The following is a 16,338-nucleotide window of genomic DNA, read 5'->3' on the forward strand; positions in this document are numbered from 1 at the left end:
AAAAAAAAAAAAAAAAAAAGGAAACACAGGGCGACTCCAGACCAGGATCCCTGTAAAGCAAGCTGCACAGGCTTGCTCCGGCGGCACAAATACTACAAGTGGAAAGGCACAGAGAAGACACGGCAAGGATAACTGCACCCGATTCCCACCGGTGCTTCTGGGACAGGGCCTCGCTCTGCACTTCAGCCCTTGAGCCTACTTTGTAGCCCAGGTTGACCTTGAACTCACAGAGATCCTCTTGCCTCAGCCTCCAAGTGCTGGGATTACAGGTGTGCCACCACATCCAGCTTTCCTGGCCTACTGAAAGGAACACTTAATGCTTAGATGTTTTTCTCCTTTTAAATTTTTTAGTTTTTTTCTTTTTCTTTTTTTTTTTTTTTTTTTTTGTCGGAACAGGGGATTGAACTCAAGGCCTTGCACTTGCCAGGCAAGCACTTATTCAACTGAGCTATCTTCCCTGCCTAGTTTTTTTGACCAGGGCCGTCGCGATAGCTCAGTGGACTAAGCGCCTCTTTTGGCAAAGCGCAGGGACCAGAGTTCGATCCTTGCTCCAGCATGCCCCGCCAGCCCCACCCCCAGGGCAAGCTGAGCTGAGGACTAAATCTGGTTGTGGAGGTGCACGCCTGTAATCCCAGCACTGGGAAGGCTGAAACAGGAGGATCACCGCGAGTCCTATATGGGTAATGAGACCCTGTACCAAATACACAAATGAAGAAATAATAATAAGATAACTTTTTGACAGAAGTTACAGGATTATATCTGGTAATCTGAACAACTAATTTAAAGACAATATGCAGGGCTGGTGAGTCGGCTCAGTGGTCTAAAGCACCTACTTAAAACAAGCTCAGCAAAGCACAGGGACCATGATTCAATGCCCCAGCACCACATGCCAGCCAGCCCCGCCCCCTGGTGGGCTGAGCTGGCCACACACACACACACACACACACACAAAATAAAATTAAAAAAAAAAAAAGACAATATGCAATAAGACAAGCAGTGTTGAATTCCTTTCATTTTGTTAAGTGAAATTCTGTATCATTTCTAATGCTTCTTTTTCTTTACTAGTTTTTGTATTCTTAAAAAAAAAATTTTTTTTAAAAAGGATAGGAGGCTGGGGAGATACGTCAGTAGAATAAACGCTTGCCTGGAAAGCACAGGGACCTGAGTTCAATCCCCAGTTCCGAATAAATAAATATATATATATATATATATATATATATATATACACATATATATTTTCATCTTTATTTTGTACAGGGTCTCGCTAAGGAGTGATACTCCCGTTTCAGCCTCCCCAGCACTGGGATTACAGGTGTGTGACACCAAGCCTGGTTTCAGTGGCCAACAAGCTAGGCCTGGGGTCCCAGGGTCAGTACAGCATGTGGTGCTTGCCAGGCAGGCGCTTAGACCGCCGAGCTCTCTGCCTAGCCTGAGATTATCCTTTAACAAAACAAAACAAACTGAATCCAATAAGATATTAAAGGAATTATACGCCACGACCTAGTGAGACCAAGACCGAGGCAGCCCGGGAATGCAGCGCTCTAGGGCCAAGGCACACCAGGCTCATGGCCCGGGGTGAGCCGAGGGGCCTCGCCGCTCCCCAACACCAGACAACGAAGAAATCAAGTCAGTTCAAGGAGGAGCTGTTCCTACCTCAGAACATCAACCTAAAATGCCACATACGAACAAAGTGGGCAGCACACCTGATGACAGTAACAAACTACTCATTTTCAGATGTGACATTCCTGATGTTTTTAGGGTCACTATCATTTTGAGATGCACAATAAGATGTAAAAAAATTAATAAGTAAAATAAAGTATGGGATTTGCCTCAACATACTAATAGCTTGGCAAGAGACAAAAGGGGCATGAAGTTACAGGAGACTGAGCCGGTGTCCCTGCTGAAGCTGCTTGGCAGGCATGGGGGGTTTATATTATTCTCCCCACTTCTGTACACGCTGAAAACGTAAAACAGCAAAAGCAAAGCAGAGCCAGCTCCTCCATGCCACCTGTGACGCCATCCTGTACCCGTCCTGGCCCACACAAATCCGAACGGCCTGCAGTGAAGTACACAAATTCAAAGTAGTTATTTATGGGGCCAGGGAGAAGGCGCAGTAGAATAAGCACTTCCCTGGCAAGCGCAAGGGCCTGAGTTCAATCCCCGGTTCTGAAAAAAAAAAAAAAAAAGGTCAAAGTAGTTATTCACATTAAAGCGCCTGCAAGCAGGGGCTGGGGGTTTGATCCCGGGCCTGCTGTGCCGGACCCGCTCCCAGGGCATGCTGAGATGCCAACTGAGACTGGGCGGGGTGGCGTGTGCCTGTAATCCCAGTTCTAGGGAGGCTGTAAACAGGTGCATCACAAGTCTGATCTAGTAGTGAGACCCTGAACACCCTGTAGACCCTTCCCTATATATATTATTTACAGATATTTAGAGCAATCTGAGCGATCTTGAATCTACTGCACTTTCTACATCTTTTAACATTTAATTTCTCTGGCAGCTCGTGCTACACTGTACAGAGGTGCTGACTGACGGCAGACAAGGGGGAAGCAAGCCGCAAGGCCTGCGTCCACCATGGCCTGAGATGCTGCCCGAAGCCTGGGGGATGCCAGATGCCTCAGCACGGTGAGGCTGGGCAGGAAGACAGAGCGTGGAACATTCGGGGTCTGACTCCGGAGCGGCCGCTGCTGCTCACGAGACCTGGACGACGTCAGCTTTCTCCTCTACAGCGCGACGTAACTGGCCTCACGGCACCGGCTACAGCCAATGCCAGCGGCACGCCCGGTCACCCAGGGACAGCACCTCGGGCTGAGCTCTGCTCCGCTGTACGGCGCAGCAGCTGCATGAGCAAGGGCCAGGGCGAGCCCGGCCCGGAACAGAGGACCACCGGATGACCACGTGGGCCCGGCAGCCTGGCCCAACCACAGCACACTCCTCGGGCAGCAGCCAGGATCATAGTCTACAAAATGAGGAGCTTCTACAAGGTCCTGGGCTTGATTCCCAGCAATGGAAAAAATTTTTTAAATAAAAGCTTTACCCAGGTATTTATATGAATATATACATACATGCAGGCATTGTTAGTGAAATTTAAGATTCTGTCTGAAACAATTTCTGTACTCTTTTTTTGTTGTTTTTTGGTGACAGGGCCTCAGTATATAGTTCAGGCTAGCTTCGAACTTGCGATCTTCAGCTCCAGCCTCAGTGAGCACAGTATAATTTTTTTTTTTAAAAAAAGAAGGAAAAAAAAAATGAGTGCATGTTAGCTGTGTGAATTTTTAAAATAAGGCTTTAAATATGATATAAAACTAAAGGATGAAAGGCAGTAAGGAGAACCAGGAATCTGGTCTTCAATGGCAACCCCATCCCGATTTTATCCACCCCCCTTAAGGATACTGTAATTATATTAAGATTAAAGAATGAAGGCAGTTTAGCAGGAAAAGCCTCCAGAGCTGCCCCCGGCCGTGAACCTTCTCTGTAAAGGCCTGCAGCAGCCCGGCCTAAGCAAATTTAACAAGCAGAGGGCTCAGGTCCCAGCAGCTGCCACCTTGTCTTCAGAAGCCTGAGAGGGGCCCGGGAGGGGTCCAGGCGGACCTCCGTTCCCAGGCGCAGACGGGGAAGAGTGCCAGGCTGGTTTTCCCAGGACAGCAATGGAAACATAGCTGCTGCAAGCCGGGGCCACTTCTGTAACTGTTAGAGCTGCACCCTCCATTCTCATAAACCAGTTTCAACTCCATTCAGCAACATCCAGGGGCGCCTCCGGCCAGGGCTCCAGGGAGGCAGTTAGGAAGTGTACACTGGAGCCTGGCTCCAGTGTGTGCACACACCCACGGCGAGAGTGGGTCAGAGCCAGCCAGCCTGGGATGTGAGGGCCGGGCAGAAGGGCTGAGCGGCCTGGATGCCCTGGGGACATGGAGAGGCGCAGGCTGCAAGGCAGGCTTAAGGAATGGCCAGCAGCTCCGGACTGCAAGGAAGAACAGGCAGGGTCCCGGGGAGGAGGGCCTGGGTCATAGGGTCCATCCTGCGGTGCGGGGAAGCCAGCCTTACAAAGAGGGCCTTTTCCTTGTGGGGAGACCCAAGCTGGGCACTCCCTGCACATGGGGACGTCCAGGAACTGCTACTCCTGGCCCATGGATCAGGTCCAGGCCTCAAGGTGTCTTTTTTTGGTGAAACCAGGGCTTGAACTCAGGCCCTTGCACTTGTCAGGCAAGCACTTATTCTACTGTGTCATCTCCCTGGCCCCAATGCATGTTTTTTTGAATAGCCACGGTAGGAACTTCAGAGAAGGAAGAGCTTTTCTGTGTGCTAGAAAGTAATATTTCTAAAAGAAGGGGCAGGGGAGATGGCTCAGTGGAATAAGCGCTTCCTTGGCAAGCACAAGGGCCTGAGTTCAATCTCTGATTCCACCAAAAAAGAAAAAAAAAGAAAGAAAAGTAACATTTCTGGGGCAAACAGTTTCTTTCCAACAGACCAAGACGCAGAGGGGAGGCCTCCCCTCTCCCAGGTCCTGACTCAGCAGTATGGACCTTGGCTGTGCTGGGGTCCCACGACCCCAGTGTTGTGGACCTCCACTGTGCAAGCAGAGCCCCAAGCCCAGGGCTGGCCTGACACGCAGCCCTTGGCACCGCTGCTGGAGGAAGCTCCTGTCCACAAAGCCAACAGGACACCACGACTTGGCCAGGGCTTCCTGCCTGCTCTCTCCTTCCAGCTGTGGGTCTGATTTTTTGTGTGTGTGCGGAACCAGGGATTGAACTCAGGCCCTTGCGCTTGCCAGGCAGGCACGTATTCTAATGAGCTATCTCCCCGGCCTGAACTATTTTATCTTAATGATGATTATTTACTCTTATTTCTAAAGACAAATGTGTCTATTAAAAGTTTAGAAAATGTAAGTAAAGGGACGGGGAGATGGCTCAGTGGAATAAGCACTTCCTTGGCAAGTGCAAGGGCCCGAGTTCAATCCTTAGTTCTGACAAAAAAAAAAAAAAAAAAAAAAAGAAAATGTAAGTAAAAGTTAAAGAAATAAAAAGTATGATGACGGGCCAGCCAAATAGCTCAGCAGATTAAAGCGCCTGCAAGTAGGCACAGGGACCAGGGGTTCGATCCCTGGGCCTGCCATGCCAGCCCCACCCCCGGGGCTCGCTGAGACAGCAATTGAGACTGGGCATGATGGAGCATGCCTCTAATCCTAGTGCCTGGGAGGCTGAAAAAAGGAGGACCACTGCAAGTCTGATCTGTGTAGTGAGACCCTGCAGCCCCTGCACAGAAGACGAAGAGGAAGAAGAAGACAAGGAGGACGACGGTGCGCCTGCCAGGCAGGCCCGGCACCGCCGAGCTACATCCCCGACGCCTCCGTCTCTGCTAACTGCTATGTGCACCAGCACGTCTGCAGCACGCAGCAACTGCTCTCACCACGCGCAGTCACTACACGCAGTCCCCCTGCCCTTGGTTGGTTCTATTTTTGAAACAGGGTCTCACCATGTACCCCAAGCAGGCCTCAAACTCCCAGGGAGGGGCTGGAGAGATGGCTCAGTGGTCTAAAGCACCTACTTGAAACAAGCTTGGCAAAGCACAGGGACCGCGGTTCGATCCCCAGCACCACATGCCAGCCAGCCCCGCCCCCTGGTGGGCTGAGCTGGCCACACACACACACACACACACAATAAATAAATGTAATAAATAAAAATAAATATTTAAAAAAAAAAAAAAAAACTCCCAGGGATCAGGCGGGGGTATAGTTCAGTGGCACAAGCACCTGCCTGGCAAGTGCATGGTTCTGAGTTCAATTCCCAGTACAAAACCTCCCAACGATTTCCCACCCTGGGCTCCTGAGTGCTGGACTTCAGGTTTGCACCACGAAGCCCAGCTAACTTGTTTTTACTTTTTACGTCCCTTCCCCTTCCGTCTTCTCTGTCTGTCTGTCTGTCCGTCTTTCTTTTTTTTTTTTTTTTGCGGAACCGGGGATTGAACTCAGGCCCTTGTGCTTTCCAGGGAAGCGCTTATTCTACTGAGCCATCTCCCCGGCCCCTGTCCGTCTTTCTTGACAAGGGCTCCCTCCGTAGTCCAGGCTAGTCTTGAACTCACTAAGTAGCCCAGGCCGGCCCAGGACTCAGGGCCTCCTCCTGCCTCAGTCTCTGAGTGCTGGGATGACAAGCGACAAGGGCTCCCTCCATGCCCACTCCCTCCATGGCTTGGCCCCTCCACTAAATACCAATTTCTCTCATTTCCTGTTATTTACCTTTAGTTTGCTTTTTGGCTTATGCTTTGATCTGAACCAGAACACACCTTGTGTGGTCAGCCTGCGCCGTGACACCGGGTCAGGCAGCGGCGCTAGGTGTTTTCGCAGCACTGTGCAACTACCACCGTCGCCGAGTCTACACCACTGCGTCACCCAGAGCCCTGCGCCCCTCAGCAGCCACTCCCCAGCTCCAGGCCCTGAGAACACACCTCAGAATTAAGCAAAATTAGCAACTTATTGACATTTACATTTGAATTTTTAAATTTTCTTGCAAGACACACATACACATATTTTCTTCCTTTGGTGCACTATCCCTTCACTCTACTGGGGGCTAAAATCAAATTGTCATCCACATCAAACATCCTTGAGGGAAAGGGATGAAAAAATGAAAATGTGCTATGCTCATGTGCCAACTTCCCACAATTAATATAATCATCTACTGCAAACATGGACTAATAAAAACTTTTCAATTTTTAAAAATAAATAAATCGGGCTGGAGAGATGGCTCAGTGGTCTAAAGCACCTACTTAGAACAAGCTTAGCAAAGCACAGGGACTGCGGTTCAATCCCCAGCACCACATGCCAGCCAGCCCGCCCCTGGTGGGCTGAACTGGCCACACACACACACTAAATAAATAAATAAATAAATATTTAATAAATAAATAAATAAATCATCCCTTGAATAGCAATCTGGTGTCCAGAAAAATCATGAGAAATTTCAACACAGTCTTTCCAGGGTAGTCACTGTGAGAGCGGGTTGAGCTAGGGCTCCTTGTAACTGATGGCCACGTCCCTTCCAGCCGAAGGAGACACAGCCGTGGGCTCCTTTGTCACCGCAGGCCGGGAGTCTTGGTGGTGGCGCAAGAGAACAAAGCCTCCTCTCCCACAGGGACAGTGAGCCCGTTATTGGGCGGCACTCTGACCGTCTGTGGTTAATGAGCTAGGCTGGTAAAGTAAAAGGAAAAAATAAAGCCAACCTGCATCACATAATTACAGCAGCAGCAGCAGCAGCAGCAGCAGCAGGAAACCAGCCAGCCCTGAGGTTCTCGCCTTCTGCTAATGGAGAAGACCCCGAGCCTTACAGCTGGGCCAGATGGAAACTGAGGCGGAGGGCAAGGTCACCGAGACCTCCCTGGCAGCTCTGTGGCTACCAAAAGCACAAAGGGCACTCTGAGACCCCGCCAGACACCTGCTCTGCTGATTTCACCTCAATTCAATGCCTGCACTTCGCCTTTCGCTTCCTGTTCCTCTCAGCTGTTTGGTCGTTGTTTCCAGACTGGAACTCGGGACCTTGCACTTGCCAGGTAAGTGCTGTGTGGCTGGGCTACATCCCCGACTTTTTTACTAACTTCAGGGTTTGTTTTTTTTTTTCTTTTTTCTTTTTTGCATTTTTAGGGAAGGGTCTACAGGGTGTTCAGGGTCTCACTACTAGATCGGACTTGTAGTGATCCACCTGTTTACATCCTCCCAAGGGCTGGGATTACAGGCACGTACCACCATGCCCAGTCTCAACTGCTGTCTCAGCACAACCTCCCCTCCCCAGGAAGGGGCCAGGGGCGGCAAAGCAGGCCTGGGACCCCAGCCCCTGCGCCTGCTTGCAGGTGCTTTAATCTGCTGAGCTATTTGGTCGGCCCTTCCGTTTTTTTTTTTTAAAGAATAATTTTTTTTTTTTAACATTTGTTTATTTATTGTGTGTATGTGGCCAGCTCAGCCCTCCAGGGGGCGGGGCCTGGCTGGCATGTGGCGCTGGGGGATCGAACCGCGGTCCCTGTGCTTTGCCAAGCTTGTTCCATGTAGGTGCTTTAGGCCACTGAGCCATCTCGCCAGCCCCGGCCCTTCCGTTTTTTATATTCGTTTGTTTGCAGTACTGAGGATTGTAAAGGGTTAACAGAGTTTTGTGCCTTAACTATAAACAATTATAAAAACCCCTTGTGCTTTCTGTTATCTACTCTAAAAAAATATATTCTCCCTTTCGGCTCAAGGCTGTTCTACAATTAATAACTGTTTCTTGTCAAGGCAGCAAGCTAACACAAACTCCCTCCCCAACCATCTCCTATAACACAGTCAGCTTAAGACATATGTTATAGGGCTGGTGAGATGGCTGAGTGGTCTAAAGCACCTACTTAAAACAAGCTTAGCAGAGCACAGGGACCGCAGTTCCATCCCCCAGCACCACATGCCAGCCAGCCCCGCCCCCTCGTGGGCTGAGCTGCCCCCCACACACACAGAATTTTTTAAAAAGATAAAAAAATAAATAAAATATACACTTATCACTAAGCTATAAAAGACCTTTTAGCTATAAACAGTTTACAGCTGTGTCAAATGAATGCAGTTTCTGTTGTTCTGTACTAGATAACAAGTTTGCTTACCAAACTAGATGTGATTTCTGTTACAAATACCCCCTTGCTACCTAATGTTCGGGGCCGATCAGCCTTCTCCTGCGAGACAAGTGGCTGACGCACCTGAGCTCAGTAAATAAAAGGCTCTATTCAAATTTCTATCTGGCTGGTCTGGTTGCTATGCAGAGTGACCCATAACAAGGATCAAACCCTGGGGTACTCTCAATCCATGAGTGACATCCCCAATCTGTTCTATTGCCAGACAAGAGTTTCAATACCTGGTCCAGGCTGTCTTTCAAACTCTTGAAACGGCAACCTCCCACCTCAACTTCCAGAGCAGCTGAAATCTCAGGCATGTGCCACCATACAATGCTGCATTCTTTTTTAATCAGAATTGCCACACACCCTTCATCACTTCTCAGGAACTATTTTTGGTTTTGTTTTTTGAGACAGAATCTCACTATGGAGCTCAGGTTGGCCTTGAACTATGCAGCCCAGGGCAGCCTCAAACTCCAAGTGATCCTCCTACCTCAGGCTCCTAAGTGTGAGGATCACAGGTGTGCAACACCGCGCCCAGCTTTAAAAAAGAAAAAAAGCAGAAGGGGAAACATCTCTTTTCCATTTGTGACAACAGATTCCACTCCAGCTCCCAGGCCTCCAGTGTGGGTGCCACACACTCACACCCAGGAAGCCCCCAGTAGAGCTCTCCATGGGGACGCGGCATGTGGGCTGCACTCCATCCCCCCGATCCAGAGAACACGAAGAATCACACAAGGCTGAAAGCTGCCTGGGCAACTTAGTGAGACCCTGGCTCAAAACAAACAAACAAACAAAAACCCCAACTTGGCTGCTGCTGTTTTTGAGGCAGGGTCTCACTGGCAGCCCAGGCTGGCCCGGAACTCGGCAAGCCTCCCGCCTCAGACTCCCGAGGGCTGGGGTTATAGGTGTGCAACACATTTCCAGCAAGGCCGAAGATGCAGTCAAGTGTGAAGGTCCCGAGTTCAGCCCCCAGTGCGCAGGGGACAAACGCAAGCTACCACAAGTGGAAGCTCAATGTTCTGACTATTATCTTATAGATATGACTGGTCAGTGCCCAGAGGTAGCCTAGGCTGGAACACCTCTGGCTGTGGCCACCACAACTCCTCTGTAACCTGAGGGGTGGGGTACGAAAGCCTCGCAATGCCACAGGCTGCCTGCCAAGAGCTCTCTCCCTCACCTATTTAAGACAAAAGAAGGGCTGGGGAGATAGCTCAGTAGAATAAGTGCTTGCCTGGCAAGTTCAAGGTCATGAGTTCAATTCCCCAGTACCCAAAAAAAAGACAAAAGAAGGCATGTTCAGCTATGGCAAAGCCATGAGCATCTTCGGGAGCTACCTATCTAAATTCAATGACTTTTTGTATTCCTGTCCAATCTTCTAAGACCTCAAATGTACAAAACATGTGTTAATGATGTACCATTATTTATAATAAATAATGAAAGAAAAATTATTCCAGATCTGATTTTCCTGATCTGACTTAATGATCCTCCCTCCTTTCCCAAACATTTAAAACATGTGAGAACCAAGAGTTACCCTTCTGCATTCCAAAGTAAATCTCAACACTCACTCACTATGAGGCCACCAGTACCCCAAACCACCTTCCTAGGAAGCGCCCTTCCCTGAAGACTCCACGAACTCCAAAGCCAGACTGCGCCGGGCTCCAGTCCTCAGCAGGCCCTGGGCTCCTGCCCGTCAGAGGCAGCCCCACCTGCCTTCAGTCTCAAGCCGCACCTCCACGGCTTCTCCCTGTGAAGGGAGAGCAACAAGAGTGGCCGCGTTCTGGATTCGCAGCAGGCCAGCTACCAGGAAATACTAGAGATGAAGGCTAATCACAGCCATGTTTTAAAGGGACCAAGAGTACAAAAGAGATTCTGAGGAAGACTCTAAACACAGCGTGTTAGTAAGCTGAAGTACACACCGCTGGATGCCAGCAAATGGAAGCTCACTGTGGCATTTCAAGTCCCGCCCTGTCAGATCAGCTTCACAGGGGCAGACCTTGAGTCCACATTCAACACACTGGCTCAGCGGGCAAACGCTCCTGAACAAGGTGCTGTCAGTCAAGGGTTTCTAACAAGGATCAGCACCAGAAAGTTGGAACCTGGGCTCAAGGAAGAAGCATTACCAAAACATAGGTGATGACGGTGGTGCACGTCTGTGGTCACAGGGCTCAGGAGGCTGAGGCAGGAGGATGGTCAGGAGTTCAAGGCCTGCCTGAACAGCAGAGCAAGACCCTTGCCTCAGACAATAAATAAGGGGCTGGAGAGATGGCTCAGTGGTCTAAAGCACCTACTTGGAACAAGCTTGGTAAAGCACAGGGACCGCGGTTAGATCCCCCAGCACCACATGCCAGCCAGCCCCGCCCCCTGGTGGGCTGAGTTGGCCACACACACAGAAACACACACACACACACACACACACACACATAAATAAATAAATGTAAAAATAAATAAATAAATAAAATAAAGCTTTAAAAAAAAAAACCTAGTTTAAAAAAAAAAAAAAAAACAAAAAATAAGTTTGCTAAGGACTCTGGGTGCAGGACTGCCAGAGACTGCAGTGGCACTGTGAACTTGGGTCTCCTTCCAACAGGCAGGGGACTGACTTAATAATTGAACAACGAGGGGCTGGGAAGATGGCTCGGTAGAATAAGCGCTTGCCTGGCAAGCGCAAGGGCCTGAGTTCAATCCCTGCTTCTGCAAACAACAACAACAACAAACTGACCAATGATGCCTTCTGGCCACTGAACTTGGAATCATTTGTTTTAGTCCTTCACTGAAAAGTTTTTTAGACAAAGGATAACATTTTGATTTTAAAACCAATAACTTATTTTTTAAAAAGCTATTTGTTTTGGTTTTTGTTTCTTTAGACAGAGTCTATGTAGCCCAGGCTGGCAACAAACAGCAATCCTCCTGCCTCAGAGACAACAGGTGTGCCCCACCACACCTACCAAGAAAGCCGTTTTTACCAAAGGCAATGTTAAAAATTCCACACTTTTTAGTTTCAGGCTTTTCCAGACTAGTCTTATTTCAATCTGGTGGAGAATCCCCTGCCTGTCGGCTCCTTTGGCATGTGACCTACAGTACTTTCAGGTCATTAGAGATCCCGGCTATGCCTGGTAGGTTGCACAAAGACCCGAGTGGACTGGAGATTATAACGACTGGGGGCGGCCGACCCTCCTCCACAGCGTAACACAGACACTGAAGATTTCTTTCCAGGAGGACCTTCGTAAGTTGGACACCGGCCTGGGCTACCAAGTGAGCAAGGCCGGCCTGAGCTGCATGCATAACGAGGCTCTGTCTCAAAAAGACAAACGAAACGAACAAAACAAACAAACAAACAAAGATCTCTTTCTCGTGCCAGGCGTCAAGCTCTGCAAACTCACACCATCAGACTTCAATTCGCTTCCTCACACGCCGGGCCTCTCGACGCCTCCTGATTCCTTGGGACAGGCAGAAGCTACAATACCAGTGGCCTTGGAAACCGGTGAATCCCCAGGCACTGTTCCTAGCTCGCCCCCAAGCTGCAGCTTCGCAGGCTCACGCGCACGCCATTCGCGCTAGCCGAGCCGGCGCGTTTCCCCATCACACCTACGGGCACCTAGGCCGGGCCTCGCGCCTCTCCGCCCACCGTCCAGGCGGGGACCGCCACCGACCCAGCTGGGGCCGGGAACCAGGGAGGCGGCCTGCTTCCCGAGGGTCGCCGACACACGGCCTGCCGCCCCGTCAGCTGTACGCGCGGGAAGGCAGGGGCGCAGCCCCGACGAGGACGGGCGCCACGGCGGCGGCGGGACGGGGCCAGGACGGAAGCCGCCGCCCGCGCCGCGCGGGTTCCGGGCCGGCTCTCACCAGAACGCCGCGTTGAGCCCCAGGCACCACAGCGCGCTCCGCGCCGGCCGCTCCCACGCCAGCGCCGCCTGCAGTCGGCTCAGCAGCGGCTCGTACGGCCCCAGCGCCCGCACCAGGGCTCGCTGCACCGCCTCCACCTGCTGGTCGCGCTCCCAGGAGCCCGAAGGCGCTCGGCTGCCCCTAAAAACCAACCCTGCCACGGGGTCCGGGGCCCCCGCCAGCCCCTCAACCTCCGCCATCTCCCGGGGCAGCCACAACCTCCGCGGCCGCCGGGCGACAGTCACAATAACAGCAACTGCGCAGGCGCGCCGGCCCCCAGCCCGCCGCTCGCCGCGGTGCGCATGCGCAGAGCTCCCCCGCGCGCACGCAGAGGACGGGGCCGGGCGCGATGGCGTCACGCGGCGCGGCGCTGCGCACGCGCGGTCCGCGGGAGCGAAGCCACGGGGTGGAGGAAGCGCGCTCTCCGGGGTTCGGTTTTCATTGGAGCAGAGGAAGTTCGCGGCAGCGGCTGGTTGATCGGCGCCTGCGCCTTGCGGGGAGCGTGTTGGCGGGAGCGACCGCGACGCTGGAGCCTGAGGAGCGATGCCGAGGGAGATCATCACGCTGCAGTTGGGCCAGTGCGGCAATCAGAGTGAGCGCACCTCCAGCCCCCCGCGGAGCCACGGCCCTGCGATGAGCGCAGGTCCCTTGGGCGCCTGGACTCCCTCCGCGCCGTGCCCGCCCGTGGCCCGTGGCCCGTGGCCCAGTCCCTCGGCGCCCTCCTCCGCCCAGCCGGCGGGTCCCGCCCTCCTCCCGACCCCGCGTCTGACCCCTGCCCCGGGCGCTCAGGCCCCCGGGTGTCCCCGAACCTGCCCAGACCCAGAGTCCCCTTTTCTTCCTCCCTCCCTCCCCCCTCCGCAGTCGGCTTCGAGTTCTGGAAGCAGCTGTGCGCCGAGCATGGCATCAGCCCCGAGGGCATCGTGGAGGAGTTCGCCACCGAGGGCACCGACCGCAAGGACGTCTTCTTCTACCAGGTGCCGTGGGCCCTGGGGACGGCCGCGCCTTGGTGCCGGTGGCCGCCCCGAGTGACCGCCCCTGGGCTCCCGGCAGGCGGACGACGAGCACTACATCCCGCGGGCCGTGCTGCTGGACCTGGAGCCGCGCGTGATCCACTCCATCCAGAACTCCGCCTACGCCAAGCTCTACAACCCGGAGAACATCTACCTGTCGGAGCACGGCGGCGGCGCGGGCAACAACTGGGCCAGTGGGTTCTCCCAGGTCACTCGCCAGTCCCGAACCAGCCCACAACCCGCGGGGACGTGCTAGAGGGGTGAAACCAGATCCCACGCAAGTGTGCCCCAGCGCCGTCCTCAGTGCCTCACCTGCCTTTCCGACGCCCGTCCCTCCTTAAGCAGCATAACCGACTTCTGATGGAGACAGACTATTTTAGGGTTTCTAAGTTACTGTCAGCCCTCATGCTTTTCATTGTAGGAACGTTAGTGCAGTTGATTAATACACCTTAGACCCGCGAGAGGTTTTACTGAACATGCGTTGTATGTACAAAACTGCCTTTCTAACACCTGAAATGTTTTGAGTTCCAAAATATAAGTGGCCCCAAAGAATTTTCTCTAAGGGACCTTAGACCTGTGCTGTTGCATAGTCATTGTACAAAGGAGGACACTGGGGTGTAGAAAGACTAGGTAATAATCTGCCCAGAGCCAGTGAACTGTACAGAACTAGAGCTAATGTGTGAACTTAGGTCATCTGGGTGTACAGTACGGGCTTGTAACTGTCTCCCTATACTGCTTCTTAATGCCTCTAAAAGGCAAGGTAGGGGGCTGGGGAGATGGCTCAGTAGAATAAGCGCTTAGGGCCTGAGTCCAATCCTCAGTTCCGCCAAAAAAAAAGGCAAGACAGGGCGGGGGAGATAGCTCAGTGGTAGAGTGCTTGCCGAGCATGCACAAGGCCCTGAATTCACTCCCCAGCACCACACAGGAAGGAAAGACAGCGGAAAAGGAAAGAGCAAGACAGCTATGCACGAGAGAGAAGCTTTTTAGCTAGGCATACTGGTACGCACCTGCAGTCCCAACCCTTGGAGGCTGAGGTAGGAGGACTGCAACCCTTGGAGGCTGAGGTAGGAGGACTGCAACCCTTGGAGGCTGAGGTAGGAGGACTGTAACCCTTGCAGGCTGAGGTAGGAGGATTGCAAGTTGAAGCCAGCTTGGGCAACTTAGTGACTTGAACCCAGTTTCACAATGCAGGAACTGGACAAGGTGGCACACACCTGTAATCCCAGCATTTGGGAGGTTGAGCCAGGAGGATCACTTCAAGTTTGAGACCAGCCTGGGGGCTATAAAAGTAAGCACAGGGCCAGCCCAAACTGCATAGCAAGACCCTGTCTCAAAAAAAAAAAAGAGAAACAAAAACTAAAGGGCTTAGGATGCAGCTCTGTTCGATGCCTCATGGTTCAATCTGCAGTGTCATAAAAGGTTATTCTTAGGTGACAGTGCTTGTCCCGTGGTCCTGTCCTGCTGACTCTGCTCATTCTGTCTGTACAGGGAGAAAAGATCCACGAGGACATTTTTGACATCATTGACCGGGAGGCAGATGGGAGTGACAGTCTCGAGGTGTGTGTCTGGGCCCTGCTGGTCAGGCCTGGCATGGTGAAAGCCTAACAACCCTTTTAAAACCACACAAGCCACCCTGTACCTTGGACATGAGCTCCAAAGCACTGTCTCATTATCTGTATGTGTGAGGGCACAAGAAGGGCTCGGCAAGATATGAGTCTGAGCACTTGTGGGACAGGTCTAGCTTGAAACACTACCACTAGACACCACACACTGGCTGTACCTCTCCCACGCAGGGTTTCGTGCTGTGTCACTCCATCGCCGGGGGGACAGGCTCTGGCCTGGGTTCCTACCTCTTAGAGCGTCTGAATGACAGGTAAGGCTCCAGTGGGGGCTGGGATGAAATGGCCCATGACTTTACCTTCCTAGAAGGGGGAAAGTAAAGCCAACTGGAGAAATGGATCGTGCTCCAGGGCTTGGATCCAGCACCTAGAGTCGGCCCTGCCGGAGGTCCAGCCAGTGTAGACAGGTTTGGAGTTGGAAACCTAGATTCGGCAGTGTCTCTCTGACCTTCCTTCTGGGTCACAGGCTTCCAAGTGTCAAGTCTTTATCACGTGGGTGACGCACACCTATAATCCCAGCACTAGGGAGGCTGAGACCAGAGTATCATTGCAAGCTCAAGACCAGCCTGGGCAGCAAAGTGAGCTCAAGGCCAGCCTGAACTGCATAGCGAGACCCTGTCTCAAAAAGACAAAAGAGTCATATCTTCTTTATTTCTGATCTTGTGATCCCAATTTCCGCATCCAAATTTAGTGACTGCCAGACATGTGGAAGAGCTGTGTTTCCTGTCTTTCATCTGTTCCCCACTTTTCCAATTCTACCAGGTACCCCAAGAAGCTCGTGCAGACGTACTCGGTGTTCCCCAACCAGGACGAGATGAGCGACGTGGTGGTGCAGCCCTACAACTCCCTCCTCACGCTCAAGCGGCTGACGCAGAACGCAGACTGCGTGGTGAGCCCCGTGTTCCGCTTACACCCCTCCTCATCCCTATTTTATCATTTCCACACATTAAAAAAGTCAACTTTAAGTCAGGAAGGTGGTACATGCATGTAATCACAGCACTGAGAATGAGGCAAGAGGATCGTTGACCAGCCTGGGCTACAAAGTGAGCTCGAGGCCAGCCTGGACTACACAGGGAAACCCTGTCTCAAAAAGACAAAAATAAGTAGTCAATTTTAACTGGGCCAGGTGGTTCATGCCTGTAATCCCAGCAGTTAGGGGGCTGAGGCAGAAAGATCTTAAGTCTTAGTCTAGCTTGGGCTATATAGTGAGGTCAAAGCCA

General features: G+C 52.0%; 2 protein-coding genes across 2 annotated transcripts in view; one reads left to right on the forward strand and one right to left on the reverse strand.

The window, feature by feature from the left end:
• Retreg3 (reticulophagy regulator family member 3) overlaps nucleotides 1-12,746 on the reverse strand; it is a 21,112-nt gene extending 8,366 nt beyond the window's left edge. Inside the window, exons 1-2 of the mRNA XM_023718139.1 lie at nucleotides 12,451-12,746; nucleotides 10,314-10,351 (exon numbers count right to left, since the gene is read on the reverse strand). Of these exons, the coding sequence (XP_023573907.1) occupies nucleotides 10,314-10,351; nucleotides 12,451-12,689 (277 nt within the window). The 5' untranslated portion in view covers nucleotides 12,690-12,746. The remainder of the gene's footprint in view (nucleotides 1-10,313; nucleotides 10,352-12,450) is intronic.
• Nucleotides 12,747-12,867: 121 nt separating this feature from the next.
• Nucleotides 12,868-16,338, forward strand: part of Tubg1 (tubulin gamma 1) — a 5,380-nt gene continuing 1,909 nt past the window's right edge. Inside the window, exons 1-6 of the mRNA XM_004633790.3 lie at nucleotides 12,868-13,081; nucleotides 13,351-13,463; nucleotides 13,540-13,707; nucleotides 14,988-15,056; nucleotides 15,293-15,372; nucleotides 15,881-16,007. Of these exons, the coding sequence (XP_004633847.1) occupies nucleotides 13,033-13,081; nucleotides 13,351-13,463; nucleotides 13,540-13,707; nucleotides 14,988-15,056; nucleotides 15,293-15,372; nucleotides 15,881-16,007 (606 nt within the window). The 5' untranslated portion in view covers nucleotides 12,868-13,032. The remainder of the gene's footprint in view (nucleotides 13,082-13,350; nucleotides 13,464-13,539; nucleotides 13,708-14,987; nucleotides 15,057-15,292; nucleotides 15,373-15,880; nucleotides 16,008-16,338) is intronic.

This window comes from Octodon degus, unplaced genomic scaffold, assembly GCF_000260255.1.
Source record: "Octodon degus isolate 3935 unplaced genomic scaffold, OctDeg1.0 scaffold00056, whole genome shotgun sequence".
NCBI classification, from domain to species: Eukaryota; Metazoa; Chordata; class Mammalia; order Rodentia; family Octodontidae; genus Octodon; species Octodon degus.